Source organism: Ambystoma mexicanum, chromosome 7q, assembly GCF_040938575.1.
Source record: "Ambystoma mexicanum isolate Mex_15411 chromosome 7q, UKY_AmexF1_1, whole genome shotgun sequence".
Taxonomy (NCBI): Eukaryota; Metazoa; Chordata; class Amphibia; order Caudata; family Ambystomatidae; genus Ambystoma; species Ambystoma mexicanum.
The window spans coordinates 725,131,467-725,145,144 of record NC_090941.1 but is presented as its reverse complement, the minus strand read 5'-3'; the positions used below and the strand labels follow the sequence as shown (position 1 = coordinate 725,145,144).

Sequence of the window (13,678 nt, the reverse complement as noted above, 5' to 3'; positions counted from 1 at the left end):
GGACAGGGGGGGAGAGATCCTAAGGGAGGCAGGTCTGACACAAATAAATGGCTACGCACTTTTCGGATGAGAGCGGAGAATATTCCTACGATGGTAGTTGAAGGGTGGAAGTCAACACATGATGGATGAGGGGTTAAGAATCATGTCATGGAATGTCCAAGGGCTAAATAGCTATGTTAAAAGGCTGCAAGTATTTGCTTACTTGAGAAGACAAAAGGTTGGGATAGCTTTGCTACAAGAAACACACTTGAATGCACATAAACTCTGGAAGTTGGGGAGCTCATGGGAGGGGTGACGGTGGGCTCAACTTATTCATACTACGCAAGAGAGGTCTTAATATGGGTTAAACCCGCTATCCCATTCAAGAGATTGGGTACTAAGACTGATGACGAAGGGAGGATGGTCATTTTGCACCACATGATGGAAAATCTGGAAGTATGTATATTCAATACTTACGCCCCCAATCATGCCACCATATTTTTTAGGTCCTTGTATGCTCGGTTGGGCCCATACAAGTTGGGAACGGTCATAAAAGGGGGGGATTTGAACTGTACTTTGAACCCCACTATTGATAGGTCCGATATTAAGTATAAAGGCCAGCCCTGCCTGCCAAGGTCCTGCATACCCTCATGGAACATTTTCAGTTTGAAGATGTATGGAGGTCAATAGATGGGAATAAAAGAGAATACTCACATTATTTGCCCCCCCCCATAAGGTCTACACTAGACTAGATTACTTGTTCACGGTGCAGGAATGCGTCAGAGAATTTGTGGGGGCTGAATATCAAGCAAGGGTGCGGTCAGATCATGCTCCTCTGCTGGCTGTTTGGATGGTAGCACCCCCTAGACCGCCTATACCCATGTGGAGATTGAAAAGTGAGTCCCTACAGGATAAGGCGTTCCTAGAACATATTAGGAAAACCACAGCCGAGTTTCTGGAAACTAATGAAGGCAGCGTGAAGCGGGCGGGAACAATTTGGGAAGCATATTAGGTGGTAATCAGAGGCGAGATGATAGCCACAGCTGATGGGTGTTAGGGAGAATTCTCGTTTCATGGCTAATTTCCCTTACCTAGTGAGTCCCTCAGCAGCTTTGCTGGACCTCTGGAGTTATTTCTTTCCACTAGGTAAGAGTGTGAGCTTTTCACCACTCTTAATTGTGTTTTGCTATGTGTTTTTACCTGTTTTTGTGATTGTGGACTCTGAAGTGGTGTACTCCAGTAGCCCCCATCTTTTGTGTGTCACATAGCACCTTCTGTGCAGTGACACAGGGTTGTTGTTCAGACTTGCCACCGACTCCATTTCTGAGGCTGACTACTGTCCCCCAGAAAAGGGTAAAGTTACCATTAACTTTACCTAGTCAAATTAACCACAGATCCAGTACACCCCATTTTACATGGAGTACTGGAAGGGTTGACTCTTAGACTGTTTTATCTGTACCTCGTAGAGCATTGTTTCGCTCTTTTAACATTTAGACATGGCTGTTGGCAGTGGTATCTACCCTAATTTTCTACCGCAGTTATCTTATATAACCGTGGTAATATTGTAGGCTATTCTGTTAGCCTCAAACTTAAACCCGCTTGACCAAATACTTTTTCTTTTGGCTCCGGTGTGGTTTATTCGCCATTTCTTTTTGTTAAGATCCTTCTTGTGTTTTACTTTGCGCGGCAAACCAGGTTTGCCTTCTTTGTTCACTGTCTTTTGGCGGGCTTCTGCCAAGAAGCCCTCCTCAAGGTGCCCAGGTGTCTAGGTGGGCTGAATGTGAGGGAGGGGTGTAATCACCCCCTGCACAGGATATCATAGGAAACCCAAGTTGCACTTTTTCATGATTGGCTGAGGTGGTTGTCCGGGCTGGACACCCCCCCTGCTGTGTGATTGACAGCCAGGCTGTGTGAATGGGGGATTTTCGCATAAAAGGCAGGTCTCCTGGGCTGGAAGTCAGAGGGTCGCCACTGGAACAACAAGGAACCGAAGAGAAGCAGAGGAGAGGTCGACTGCTGCAACTATCACGTACCGGTGAAGCCCTGCTGCAGTCCTAAGCTATCTACCCTTCAACGACTAAGAGGAGATCCAGTCCGGAGTCGTCTTACCTTGAGCCTGGTGGGGATAACCAGCTCATCTTCTTCAGCCAGAGGTCGCCTTTGTGGTCGAAATCGCTGCACACTGCTGTAGTGGTCCGGATAGCCACCTGAAGAGTCTCTCCTGTTTTTAAGGATTGGACTTGTAGTGCATTGATGGGGACAAGATGGATGCCCCCACATATTTCGGTTCCCAGAACTGCATGTGCAGTCTAGTCTTTTGGGTGTGGTTCAGCCCAGAAACACCTGGGATACCCAGAGACTATTTAAGCCACGCCCAGGCTGAGAAACATGCTTTGTGGTTTCTGCACCTGCAGCGTGACACTCACTGTGTTCGGATCGGTCTCCAGTAGGCCTGCATCTTTCTTCTGTGCTCAGCTCCTGCAAGAACAAGAACACCATTAGGAACAGCCTTACCTTGCGGCGCTTCTGCCCATCATTCATCGCTTCTTCTGTTCTGCGGTGTCATTCCCATCCCAGCACGCCGCTTCCTAAGGAAAAGGGAAATGAACAGAAAAAAGGCATTAGTAAGCATTCAGCAAATCTTCGCTTATTTTTAAAGACTGTACGAGCTTCAAACGCTTACCTGAATTCCAGCCGCTCTGGGGGAACTCTGTCTCCAGAACTTCTCATCCATCTGCAAGAAGGAAAAGACACTCCAGGTTAGCGTGGAAACATCTAGAGGCGCCGCATACCGCGCTTACTCACCGATTTTCTTCTTCATAACCGGCATCCACGCTGAAAACATTGCGTCACCTAAAAGACACAGAAAAAGAACTCAGTTCAATACAAATACGAAAGGGTCGCATCGCGCTCTCGCTCACCTTCAGCGCTACTCATCTCAGCAGCACGTTGCCATCCCCGGACGCCAGCCATCATCTAAGGAAGGAAAGGAACGAAGTTGGAGAACTGTTCAAAAGACTCATTATACTTACCTGGCAGAGTCTTGCCAGTGAAGTAACTAGGCAGCAACGAGCCCGCATCAATCAACGCGCCCCTGCGCTGAAAGCAGGACGGAGAGCACACTTTCCAAGAAAACAAGGTGAGCTGTGGATCAAAGGAAAGTGTTGGACCCCGGGGAAGAAGGGGTTCAAGCACACAGAGACAATAGGGATTAAACTCTACCAATCCTATGTTTCAGGCCCAGTCTCCAGTGTAGTAGACTCCAGGGAATGGTTTGAGGTCGTAAGAGGTAAGAACAAGCTAAGTGACGTCCCCGTGGATACCAGGTGAGCGTTACAGACTGTGATCCTCGACACAGGAACCCGGTTCCACTTGACACTGGCTCCGGCCTCTTGACTCTTGTATTTCTGTCTATGAGTGTTCTTTGATTCCGTTTGCCTACGTAACATATTGCCTATGATTTTTGCCCCCAACCCTCTCTGGGTAGCTCAGGTGCTAAGTGTGTTTTTGCCCCGGTAGCATTTCTTGCCGCAGATACACATTTATTTAGTAGACCGAACTGTCAAAAAGTGATCACAATCGTATTCACGGTAACGTGTATTGTTTCATAACACCGGTTCTCTCAAACACAGGGTTCTGACCTTGATTTATGCTGTACAAAGTGAATTGGTCAGTTGTAGTGTATTTAACGTGTGGTTTTAAATTTAATAGAAGTGTTGTGTTAATAACAAATGATTTAAAAAAAAATGTACTTATATTTTTTACCTGAAACCTTGAGTCAGTGTTTGCTTGAGCCACAGTACTTGTGTCCCTTTGTGTAATCTCTGCTACTGCTCATATACTCTTGAGATAAGCCTGGCTGCATTGCTACTGCTACCACTTTAACATAGTAGTAAAGGCTTGTACCAAAGGTAAAACTTGTATTGCCACCTGTAGCCTTAATTGTGTGTAGTGGTCCCTAAGGGCACTTCACAGGATTCTGCCTAACAGTGGGATACAGAAAATCCTCATCAGGGACCTAAAGGACTTTGAAGGGAAGTTGCTAGAGGTAGAAAGGCGGGGGGGGGGATCAAAGAGGATCAATTGGAGGAGGTGATCAGATTGAGACAGAAATGTATAACACACTGGGAAAGATTGGGGAAATGTAGTTATGCAAGATATCTAGAGAGAAGTCACGCGCAAGGAGACAAACCTGGGAGAATGTTGGTGTGCTGATATAAGGATAGGAAAGTGAGATCTCCTATACACACCATCTGGAACTCGGAACGAGAGGAGGTCAACACACAAGACGGTATAAACTAGGTTTTCTCAGAATATTACAGGGAGTTGTACACAGAACCACATGATGCGCAAGATGAGGAAATGCAGGACGTGCTTGACCTAATCACACTGCCGAGATTAGATGAGCAGCAGAAGAGCATCCTAGAAGAGCCAGTTACGCCTGAGGAAGTCTTGGCTACCTTTAGAACGTTGCCCTCCGGGAAAGCTCCTGGTATGGATGGGTTACTGTGGGAGTTCTACAAGGCTTATGTAGATATGTTGGCACCATTGCTGACTAGGGTGTACAATGAGGCATATGAGCTGGGCAGTCTCCCGGGTAGCTTGCGCGAGGCAGTGATAACTCCACTCCTCAGACCTAACAAGGATCGTAGCTCTTATAGACCACTGTCCCTATTAAATCAAGATAGCAAGATCCTGACCGCTCTGCTGGCGAACAGACTTGGGAGGGTGATAACGAAGCTAGTCCATTAAGACCAGACAGGTTATGTCCCTGGGAGGAGCATAGCCGGGAATTTGAGAAGGTTGCACCATGTCATCTTCTGTACCAATGGCAGGGCGGAGCAGTGCGCTGTTGCCTCATTGGACGCCACAAAGGCGTTCGATTCCGTCCATTGGGACTGGTTATATGCCAGCATGGGAAAGATGGGACTTGGTCATGAAGTACATGAAGTGGGTGAAATTGATATATGCTCGACTGATGGCCAGGGTTAGGATGGGCTCCATGTTTTCCGATCTATGGGAGCTGCAGAAAGGGTCAAGGCAGGGGTGTCCGCCCTCCCCAATGCTCTATATACTGGCTACGGAACCTATCACAGCATTCCTGAGACAGGAATACAGTGACGTGGGCATAGAGATATACGGGGTGCGACATATATTGTCGATGTACGCTGACGACATGTTACTGTACCTCAGGGACCCAGAGATAAATTTACCATATGTGTTGGAGGTGCTGGACAATTTCGGTGCACTAACGGGGGTCTGCATAAATAAAAACAAGTATTGCCTTTTCCCGATGGCAGAGATGGCGAAACGTAGAGGGGCGAAACTGCCTGTCCTACACCTGCTGTGGAATGATGACTCCTTTAAATATCTGGGGCTGAGCGTACACCGCAACCCTAAGCAGTAAAACAAAAACGAAGCTAACACAATCAGGGCCAGGGAGGGCTTGACCAAATCAATGGAATTTTGGGGTAAACTACCCCTCTCAATTGCTGGCAGGGCGGCACGTCTAAAAATGGTGGTGTTGCCAAGGCTAATGCACTACTTTGGGAATGTCCCATATAATATCCTGAAAAAGTTCTTTATAGAGCTAGACAAAATATGCAGGTGCTTCCTCTGGCAAGGGGGGAGGCACAGAGTGGCATTAAATGTTTTACTGTAGCCATATGCAGAGGGGGAATCAAGAACCCACATTTTTAGCTATACTTCCTGGCATGCCAACTGCAGCATGTGATGCACTGGATGACGGACGACCCCACTGGGGACACATTTCTCCTGCAGCCGGCATTACAAGGGCTATTCCTCAGGGATCTGATTTGGATTTCACAAAAGGAGCGGGTAGTCACCCTTATTTAGTCAAGTTGTGGATAAAGGTATGGCGGAGGACATGTAGATTCATGAAAATGGGAGATCCGATATCGCCACAGACGCCTCTGGCAGCGGTGGTGGCCGAAAAGCACAGACATAGGCAAAGAGTGAGGACACATTGGGAGGAAAATGGAATAGCGACTATTGGAGATTTAAGGAACAGTGAGGGATGGTTAGATTTTGCAGGTCTGAGGGAGAACACCGATATACAACAGGGCCAGTTCCTGTTACACAGGACAATACTGTGTGCAATAATAGACAGGTGGCCAGCAGTCACAGATGAGATTCTTGGGAGTGCAGACATGGAAACGCTCATAAACATCTCTGACGGGGGGCATGCTGTATCTAGAATCTATGTGGTGTTAATCGATTTCTCCTCGAGGAAGCAACTGCAATGTAAGAGCAAGTGGGAGGAAGACTTGGGGAGATTATTTGAAGAGAATGAATGTAAACAAATGCTATATATTACAAAAAAGTGTTGAGGAATTCCAAGCTGCAGCTAATACAATTGTATATTACACAAAGGGCGTACCTCACACCTGCAGCGATAGCTAAATTTCTCCAGCATGGGGTCTGGCATGATTCACATGCTCATGAATATTCCCAGTCGTCAGGCTGGGAATCCTCGGTAAAGAAAAAATCAGTATCAGTTTCATTTCTGATCTGTCTTTCTTATTAGTAACCAATCACTGGTCTCTGGGTCATACTGCCCCCAGCCAATGACTGCCCTCTCCCTAAGCCCCGCCCCTGGCAGCCATCCTCAGATTTACTCCGCACGTTCAAGTGTTGGGAATCCTTGTGCTATAGCTCTCAAGCTTTTACTGTGTTTTGCGTTTTTTCAAGGAGTTTAATCTCATTTTTTCAGTCAATCGAGCCTCAAGCTCCCCCATTTCTACTTCCGATCAACGGGGACCCGTTTCGGAATTTTCTACGCCCCTCAAGGGCGAAGTTTTCATCGAGATACGCTTCTTGGAGGATTCCAGAAGATCGGAGGCCTGCCTCGTGGACATGGCCCAGGACAAAGGAAGCTCGACACCCGGATCCAAGGTGTTTAGGAACTGCCCTGGATGCGGATTACAGAATGTTTTCAAGGAGGATGAGCATTCGAGATGTCTCTACTGCCTTCACGAAGACAAAACGCACGTGGAAAAGAACTGCGTTTTGCAAGAACTTGTTGGAACGGACTATGAGGGATCGTCTGATACGCCTCACCAGCTGGCTGGAGAAGGGCCCAGCAGGTGAGAAGAAGTCAGAGTGGTCTTGTAAGTCCTGTGAGGGCGCCCCGGTGACGGGGGCCCAACAGAAGGCAAAGCACCGCGAGGCCACAGGCACCGGGAGCACCGAAGGGTCAGGCTCCTCGGCTGCCAGGCAGGGCGCACTTTCACCGACACCATCAACCGCGAGCCAACGCTCAGGCTCGGGGAAGAGAAAATCTGAGAACCCGGCTAAGCTTCTGGATAGGCCCTGGTCGATCTCGAAGGGATCAGCTGAGGGGGAGCGAGGCAGTGACCCCTCCCCCAAGGTGAAGTCCTCAAGCGCACCCAAGGTGGTGAAGGCCTTGATTCACCCGGTTAAGGTCTCTTTCGGGGGAGTGGCGGCGGCCCTGGCGAAGCCTGTGGAGGCTAACCCAGTGGAGGCGACCTCGGGGCCCAGAGTTTCCCTGCCGCCACGGAGGGAATCCTCTTGTTAGCCCATCGATAAGACCCCCGTGAAGACCCCGGTGGAAAAATAGGGGGGGGGCCGCCATCACGAACACGGATAAGCCTCTGAGGAGGAGCTGGTTGAAGTCGTGAAGGGCCTCAAAAAGAGGTTCGAGGAGGTCCGGTCCCACGGGGGGGAACCCCCGAGGAGGTGGGCGAAGAGAGCAACGGTGACGCCGACGAGGCTCCTGTGGGGGAGGAGCAACCATTGCGCCCGTCGCAGCCAGTCCTCAAGCCTCAGAACAACTCTGTGGCCATTTTGATGGCAATCCAAACCTTATGCACAGAGATAAGGACAAGGTTGCCCCTAACCCCAACGGCCGACCCTGCAGAACCGGGCTTGTCGGGAAGCCCTCCAAACAAGCGCCGCCTTTCCAGCCCTTGCGGCCCGCTCAGCCTTAATCTCCTTCCCCTGATTCAAGGGAGGACACGGGAACGGATACGGCCACGACGGGGACGGATGACAACGGTGGTGACAACGGGATGGGCCTTCCATCACCACTCCCTCGGGCCTCCCCGCCCGACCAAATTGGCTCCTTCCACCCCATGATTGCCAGGGCATCCGAGCTTTGGAAGGCTTCCTCCATCAGCGGTGCGAGGCCAAGAGGAAGACGGTCCTCACGGTGCCGTTGATTGACGGTATCTGGGAGGAGGGACTTGCTCTCCTGAAGAACCCGTCCACGACGCCTGCCAAGAAGGATTGGTACTAGAAGAAGAACCGGGTCCCCGATTCCGCCCCTTTGTGCCTTAGGATACAGCCGGCCCTGGATTCGGTCGTCTCAGCGGCAGCCAAGAAGAAAGCGGTGGGGGCGACAGCCTCAACTTCGACCTCCCCACCTGACGGCGAGGGAAAGAAGCTGGACGCCATGGGACGACGAGTCATCTCGTCTGCGGCGACAACAATTAAGGCGGCCAACGCACTAGCGATTGTGGCCCGCTATGACAGGGAGCTGTGGTACAAGATCCCTCCCCTGCTGGACTTCCTACCGGACGACAAGAGGTCAGAGGCCCTGGAGATCCTGCAGGTGAGGGGACGTCGGACCACGCCATAACGGTGGCCACGGACATCACTGACACCGGGTTCCGCCAGTTGGGCAACAGTGTTTGCCTTCGACAGCTGGGATGGCTCAAGGCAACAGATTTCTGCCAGGACCTGCAAACCAGAGTTTTGGACATGTCCTTCGACGGGAACAACCTATTTGGAAAAACAGTGGATGAGTCACTTCAGGCCATCAAGACCGACACAGAGACGGCTCGGGCCTTGGGAGTTTTGCAGCAACGACGGCCGCCCTTTCGGAACGCCGGAGGCAGACAGTGTGCCTCCAAGGGAACCGGCGGCGGCTCCTCGACGTACCGCCAGGCGGCCCGCTCTTCGTCGCAGGAGGCCTACAGAGGACCCGGCAAGTCAGGAGGATCTCGTTGTCGTCACCAAGGCGGTAAGGCGGCCTCCAAGCAGGACTGAATCGGCCGTAGCGTCGGGCCCCCACCTGAGCACCCCGGTGGGAGGCCGGCTGGCGAAGTTCGTCAACATGTGGGAGTCCATGTCCACCGACTGTTAGGTGCTGGATTCCCTGGCCCACGGGCACACACTCAAATTTCTAAAGACGTGCCCCCTCATTCCTCCTGTGGCCAGGAAGGAAAATCATGTCCCTCAACTGCTGTTAGATGCAAGGGGGATGCTAAAGAAAGGTGCCACCAAGCTCGTCCCGAAGAGGCTCTGGGGCTCCGGAGTGTACTCAAGGTACTTCCTTGTCAGAAAGAAGACAGACGGTTGGCGCCCCATCCTGGACCTGCGGCGGTTAAACAAATACATCAAGGCACAAAAGTTCAGGATGGTCACCCTCCAGCATGTGCTGGGACAGCTGGAGGAGGGCGACTTCCTATCGTCGCTGGACTTGGAGGATCCCTACTTCCACATCCCCATTCTAAAAGGACACCGAAGTTTCTCAGATTTGTAGTCCAAGGGCGGCACTAACAATTCAAGGCCCTGCCATTCGGATTGAAGTCGGCACCCAGGGTATTTACCAAGTGCCTAGCACCAGTGGCGGCGCAGCTGCACCTGCGGGGGATCCACGTCTACCCCTACCTGGACGATTGGCTCATCCGTGCAAGGACAAGAGAACTCGCCGTCAAACACGCAGCAAAGACCATCCAACTGCTCACAGATTTGGGAATTTCCATCAACTACTCGAAATCCCGCCTGGTTCTGTCGCAGGTCGCACCGTTTCTGGGAGCCAAGCTCAATACAGTGGTGCGATTGGCTTCGCCGTCGGAGGAGAGGACGAAGGCCATCTTGGGCAAGGTGCAGCGCCTGCTCGCCACGGACGTGGCCAGGGTGAGATCCATCAAGTCCCTGCTCGGAATGATGTCCTCATGCATCTACCTGGTGCGCCTGTGCAGGCTACGGATGAGTCCTCTACAAGAGTTCCTCGACGCCCATTGGATACAAGCGACGGGCAGCTTCGAAGACAGGATCCCGCTCAACGAGGCTTTCCGCCAAGCGATTCGATGGTGGGGCACCCGCAAGCATCTCGCGGCAGGCAAGGACTTTCAGACCCTGGTGCATCAGGAGACGGTGACAGACACCTCCCTGGAAGGGTGGGGAGCACACACCGGAGATCTGCACGCGATAGGCCTTTGGCTCCCGGAGGAGAGGTCACTCCGCATCAACCTCCTGGAACTCTGAGCAGTGTTCTGGGCCCTCAGTTCGTTTCTCCTGTCCCTCAAGGGCAAGGTGGTGAGGATCTTCACCGACAACACCACCACGATGTTGTACATCCGGAAGCAGGGAGGCACCAGATCCCCAGCCCTGTCCAAGGAGGCCCAGGATCTGTGGCACTGGGCCGTCGCCCAGGGGATGTTTCTGGTGCCCTTCCATCCAGCAGGAATAAAGAACGTCATTGCAGACTCGCTCAGCAGGGAGCTGCGCTCTTGCCACGAGTGGGAGCTGCGTCAGGATCAAGTGGATCGACTTTTCCAACGATGGGGCAAACCCCAGATCAACCTGTTTGCGACGGCAACAAACTCCAAGTGCCAGAGGTTCGTAAGTAGGTTTCCCCAGCCGAGGAGCATGGGCGATGCTTTCTCGTTCCCCTGGGACGGCCTGTTCCTGTATGCGTTCCCTCCCTTGCCGTTGCTGCTATGACTCATCAACCAACTCAAGAGGTCCCGGTGCAGGATGATCCTCGTCGCACCGGCGTGGCCGAGACAGATCTGGTTCCCAGACCTTCTGGACTTGTCGGCGTCCCCACCAGTCAAGCTGTCGATGGACGCAGATCTTCTTTCCAGAGAAGGAGGCGACATCCTTCATCACGACCCGGAGTCGCTGAACCTGCAGGCTTGTCTCCTGCAGCACTAGAGTTTGGAGGGTACGATATCCCGGCAGACTGCAAGGAGGTGCTTGCAAAGGCCAGGGCGCCCTCAACTCTCAAGTGCTACGGACACAAGTGGAAGAGGTTCTCTGTCTGGTGCCATGCAGAGAAGATTAACCCGCTACGGATCACGGCCCCTCAAGTTCTTCTGTACCTGCGATCGCTGGCCAAGGCTGGACTAGCTCATGCTTCCATCAAGATACATCTGGCAGCGATTTCCCGATACACCAGAACTACGGGACGGTCATCCCTGTGGTCTCATTGCCTGATGAAGGGACTGTTCGGTTCGTTCCTGCCGGTGAAGGCTCCAGCCCCGGCGTGGGAGCTCAACGTGGTGCTGACCAGGCTCATGGGGCCGCCATTCGAGCCTCTGCATTCGGCACTGTTGAAATTTCTGTCGTGGAAAACAGTGTTCCTTGTGGCCATCACCTCCGCATGACGAGTGGGAGAGATCCAGGCCCTATCCTGCAAGCCTCCATACTTGACTTTCCACGAGACGAGGGTGGTGCTGAGGACGCACCCCTCCTTCATGCCAAAGGTGCCCTTGGACTTCAACCTCAACAAGCCCTTGGTGTTGCCGGTTTTCTTCCCGTCGCCTTCGTCACCGGCCGAGAGGACTTTGCACTCACTGGATGTAGCTAGAGCGCTGAAGTTCTACGTGGACCGCACAAAGAGTTTTCGGAAGACATCACAGCTTTTTGTGAACTTTGGACCTGTGAATCAAGGGAAGGCCCTCTCGAAGGCTTCCATTTCCAGATGGCTCTCCGGCTGCATCATGCACTGTCATCGGTTGGCAAACCGACGGTTGCCCAGCCTTCTGAGAGCCCATTCAACCAGAGCGATCGCTGCTACCACGGTGTTCTTGTCTGGTGTGCCCCTGCTGGACATCTGCAGGGCTGCTACGTGGAGGTCGACGCACACCTTCATGAGATTCTACTGTGTCGACCAGGATTCCAGGGAGGAGTCCAGAGTCGGCCAAGCAGTGCTGCGCAACCTGTTCGCCTGAAGGTGGGCCTGGTGAGGAGGTAAGAGTTGCTTAATATTGAGTTATGTAATGCTTAATGTTGAGCCTTGCCACCTCCCGTGGTTGTGCATGTGTGTACTGCTATGTATTCTTATATTCATGAGCATGTGAATACATGCCAGACCCCATGCTGGAGAAGGAACAAGTTACTTAGCTGTAACTGTTGTTCTACAGCATGGGTCTGGTATGGATTCACATGCAAACCCTCCCTCCTACCCCTCTGTGGCTCTTCACTTGGTCATACTGCCACTTTACGTGCTACCAAATCTGAGGATGGCTGCCAGGGGCAGGCCTTAGGGAGAGGGCAGTCATTGGCTGGGGGCAGTATGACCCAGAGACCAGTGATTGGTTACTACTAAGAAAGGCAGATCAGAAACGAAACTCATACTGATTTTTTCTTTACCGAGGATTCCCAGCCTGACGACGGGGAATATTCATGAGCATGTGAATCCATGCCAGACCCATGCTGGAGAACAACAGTTACAGATAAGTAACTTGTTCCTTAAGGGAGCCGATAGCAAGGTGTGTCCTAGATGTAACAAAGAGAATGCAGGATTGATTCATATTTTCTGGGGGCGTCGAGTGATACAGGCCTTCTGGGGGATAGTGGCGTGTGTAAAGTAGCCCAAGGGGATATCTCTTTGATATGATATTTTATTTATATCGTGCTCTTATACAAGTGTTTCAGAGCATGACCAAGCAAACGGAGGGGAACAGGGGAGAACAAAAATACGATCTTACTATGCCCAGTGAAATTAAGAACGCGCAAGTGCATGGAAAAGGGAAAAAGGGGGGGGGAAGTGCGTGGAAGTGGAAAGTGCGGAACAGAAGAGAGAACAGAATAAATAATAAGTGGAATAAATACATAGATAAATACACAGTGAAAAGGGTAGTGCAGCCAGACAAGTGGTCAGTGCATGAATATTCAGATAAGGTGTATCCGATAAGTGCAAAAGAAGAGTGGGGGACTGTATGGCTACAGATACAGATCCCAGTGCCAGGGGTGGCCCGGAAGGAGGCAGCCGAGAGGGGGAAACAGATCAACATTGGATATTCAATCCCCGGAGGCCTGTATTTTGGGCCTATTTAAGAGGAATGCTAAACGGAAAACCATGGCAAAGATGAAGGACCTCATCTACATATGCGTAGCAAAGCAATGTGATGGAAAGATGCCGCAGAGCCTAGCATTGAGAGATGGTAGGAGGACCTGAAAAAGTAGGCTATGGCGGAAACGGGTGTGGGAAAAAGCGCTGGGGGTACCCCGTCAAGAACATGGAACTGACATCCACCAATGGATTGCATTGACTGAGACATTGTTTGCTCAACAGGAAACGGATGGCGCAGCTCAAAGCACACAAGGGGGAGTTGGGGAGTTAAATTGAAACATTATGAGGCAAAATGAATCATATGATGATGTAATTAATGTTTGGTTTTTGTTGGTTGTGGTTATTAAAAAATGTATTTAAATTATTTTTTAAAAAAACTATTAATCATATTCAATTATTTGCAGGATGACTATTCTAAATCTCCTTTACCAGCTAAAATGTTCTTCAAGGATGAAACTGGTCAGATTGTTGAAGTTTCTGATTATTTGGTGAAAAAGGGGTTGGCTTTAAGAGACCGAAGGTATGCATTTACATAGTATTCAACAATTTTTTTTTATTGAAGAAAACAAATGTTTTAGTCAAAGCAATGTTTAGATTACCTTTATTTGGATGCATATTCAAAAATCAGAT

General features: G+C 50.9%; 1 protein-coding gene across 1 annotated transcript in view; it reads left to right on the top strand.

Moving 5' to 3' along the window:
- RNF17 (ring finger protein 17) overlaps positions 1-13,678 on the top strand; it is a 3,777,565-nt gene that overhangs the window by 2,898,000 nt on the left and 865,887 nt on the right. Inside the window, exon 28 of the mRNA XM_069639339.1 lies at positions 13,453-13,568. Coding sequence (XP_069495440.1) covers positions 13,453-13,568 — 116 coding nt within the window. The remainder of the gene's footprint in view (positions 1-13,452; positions 13,569-13,678) is intronic.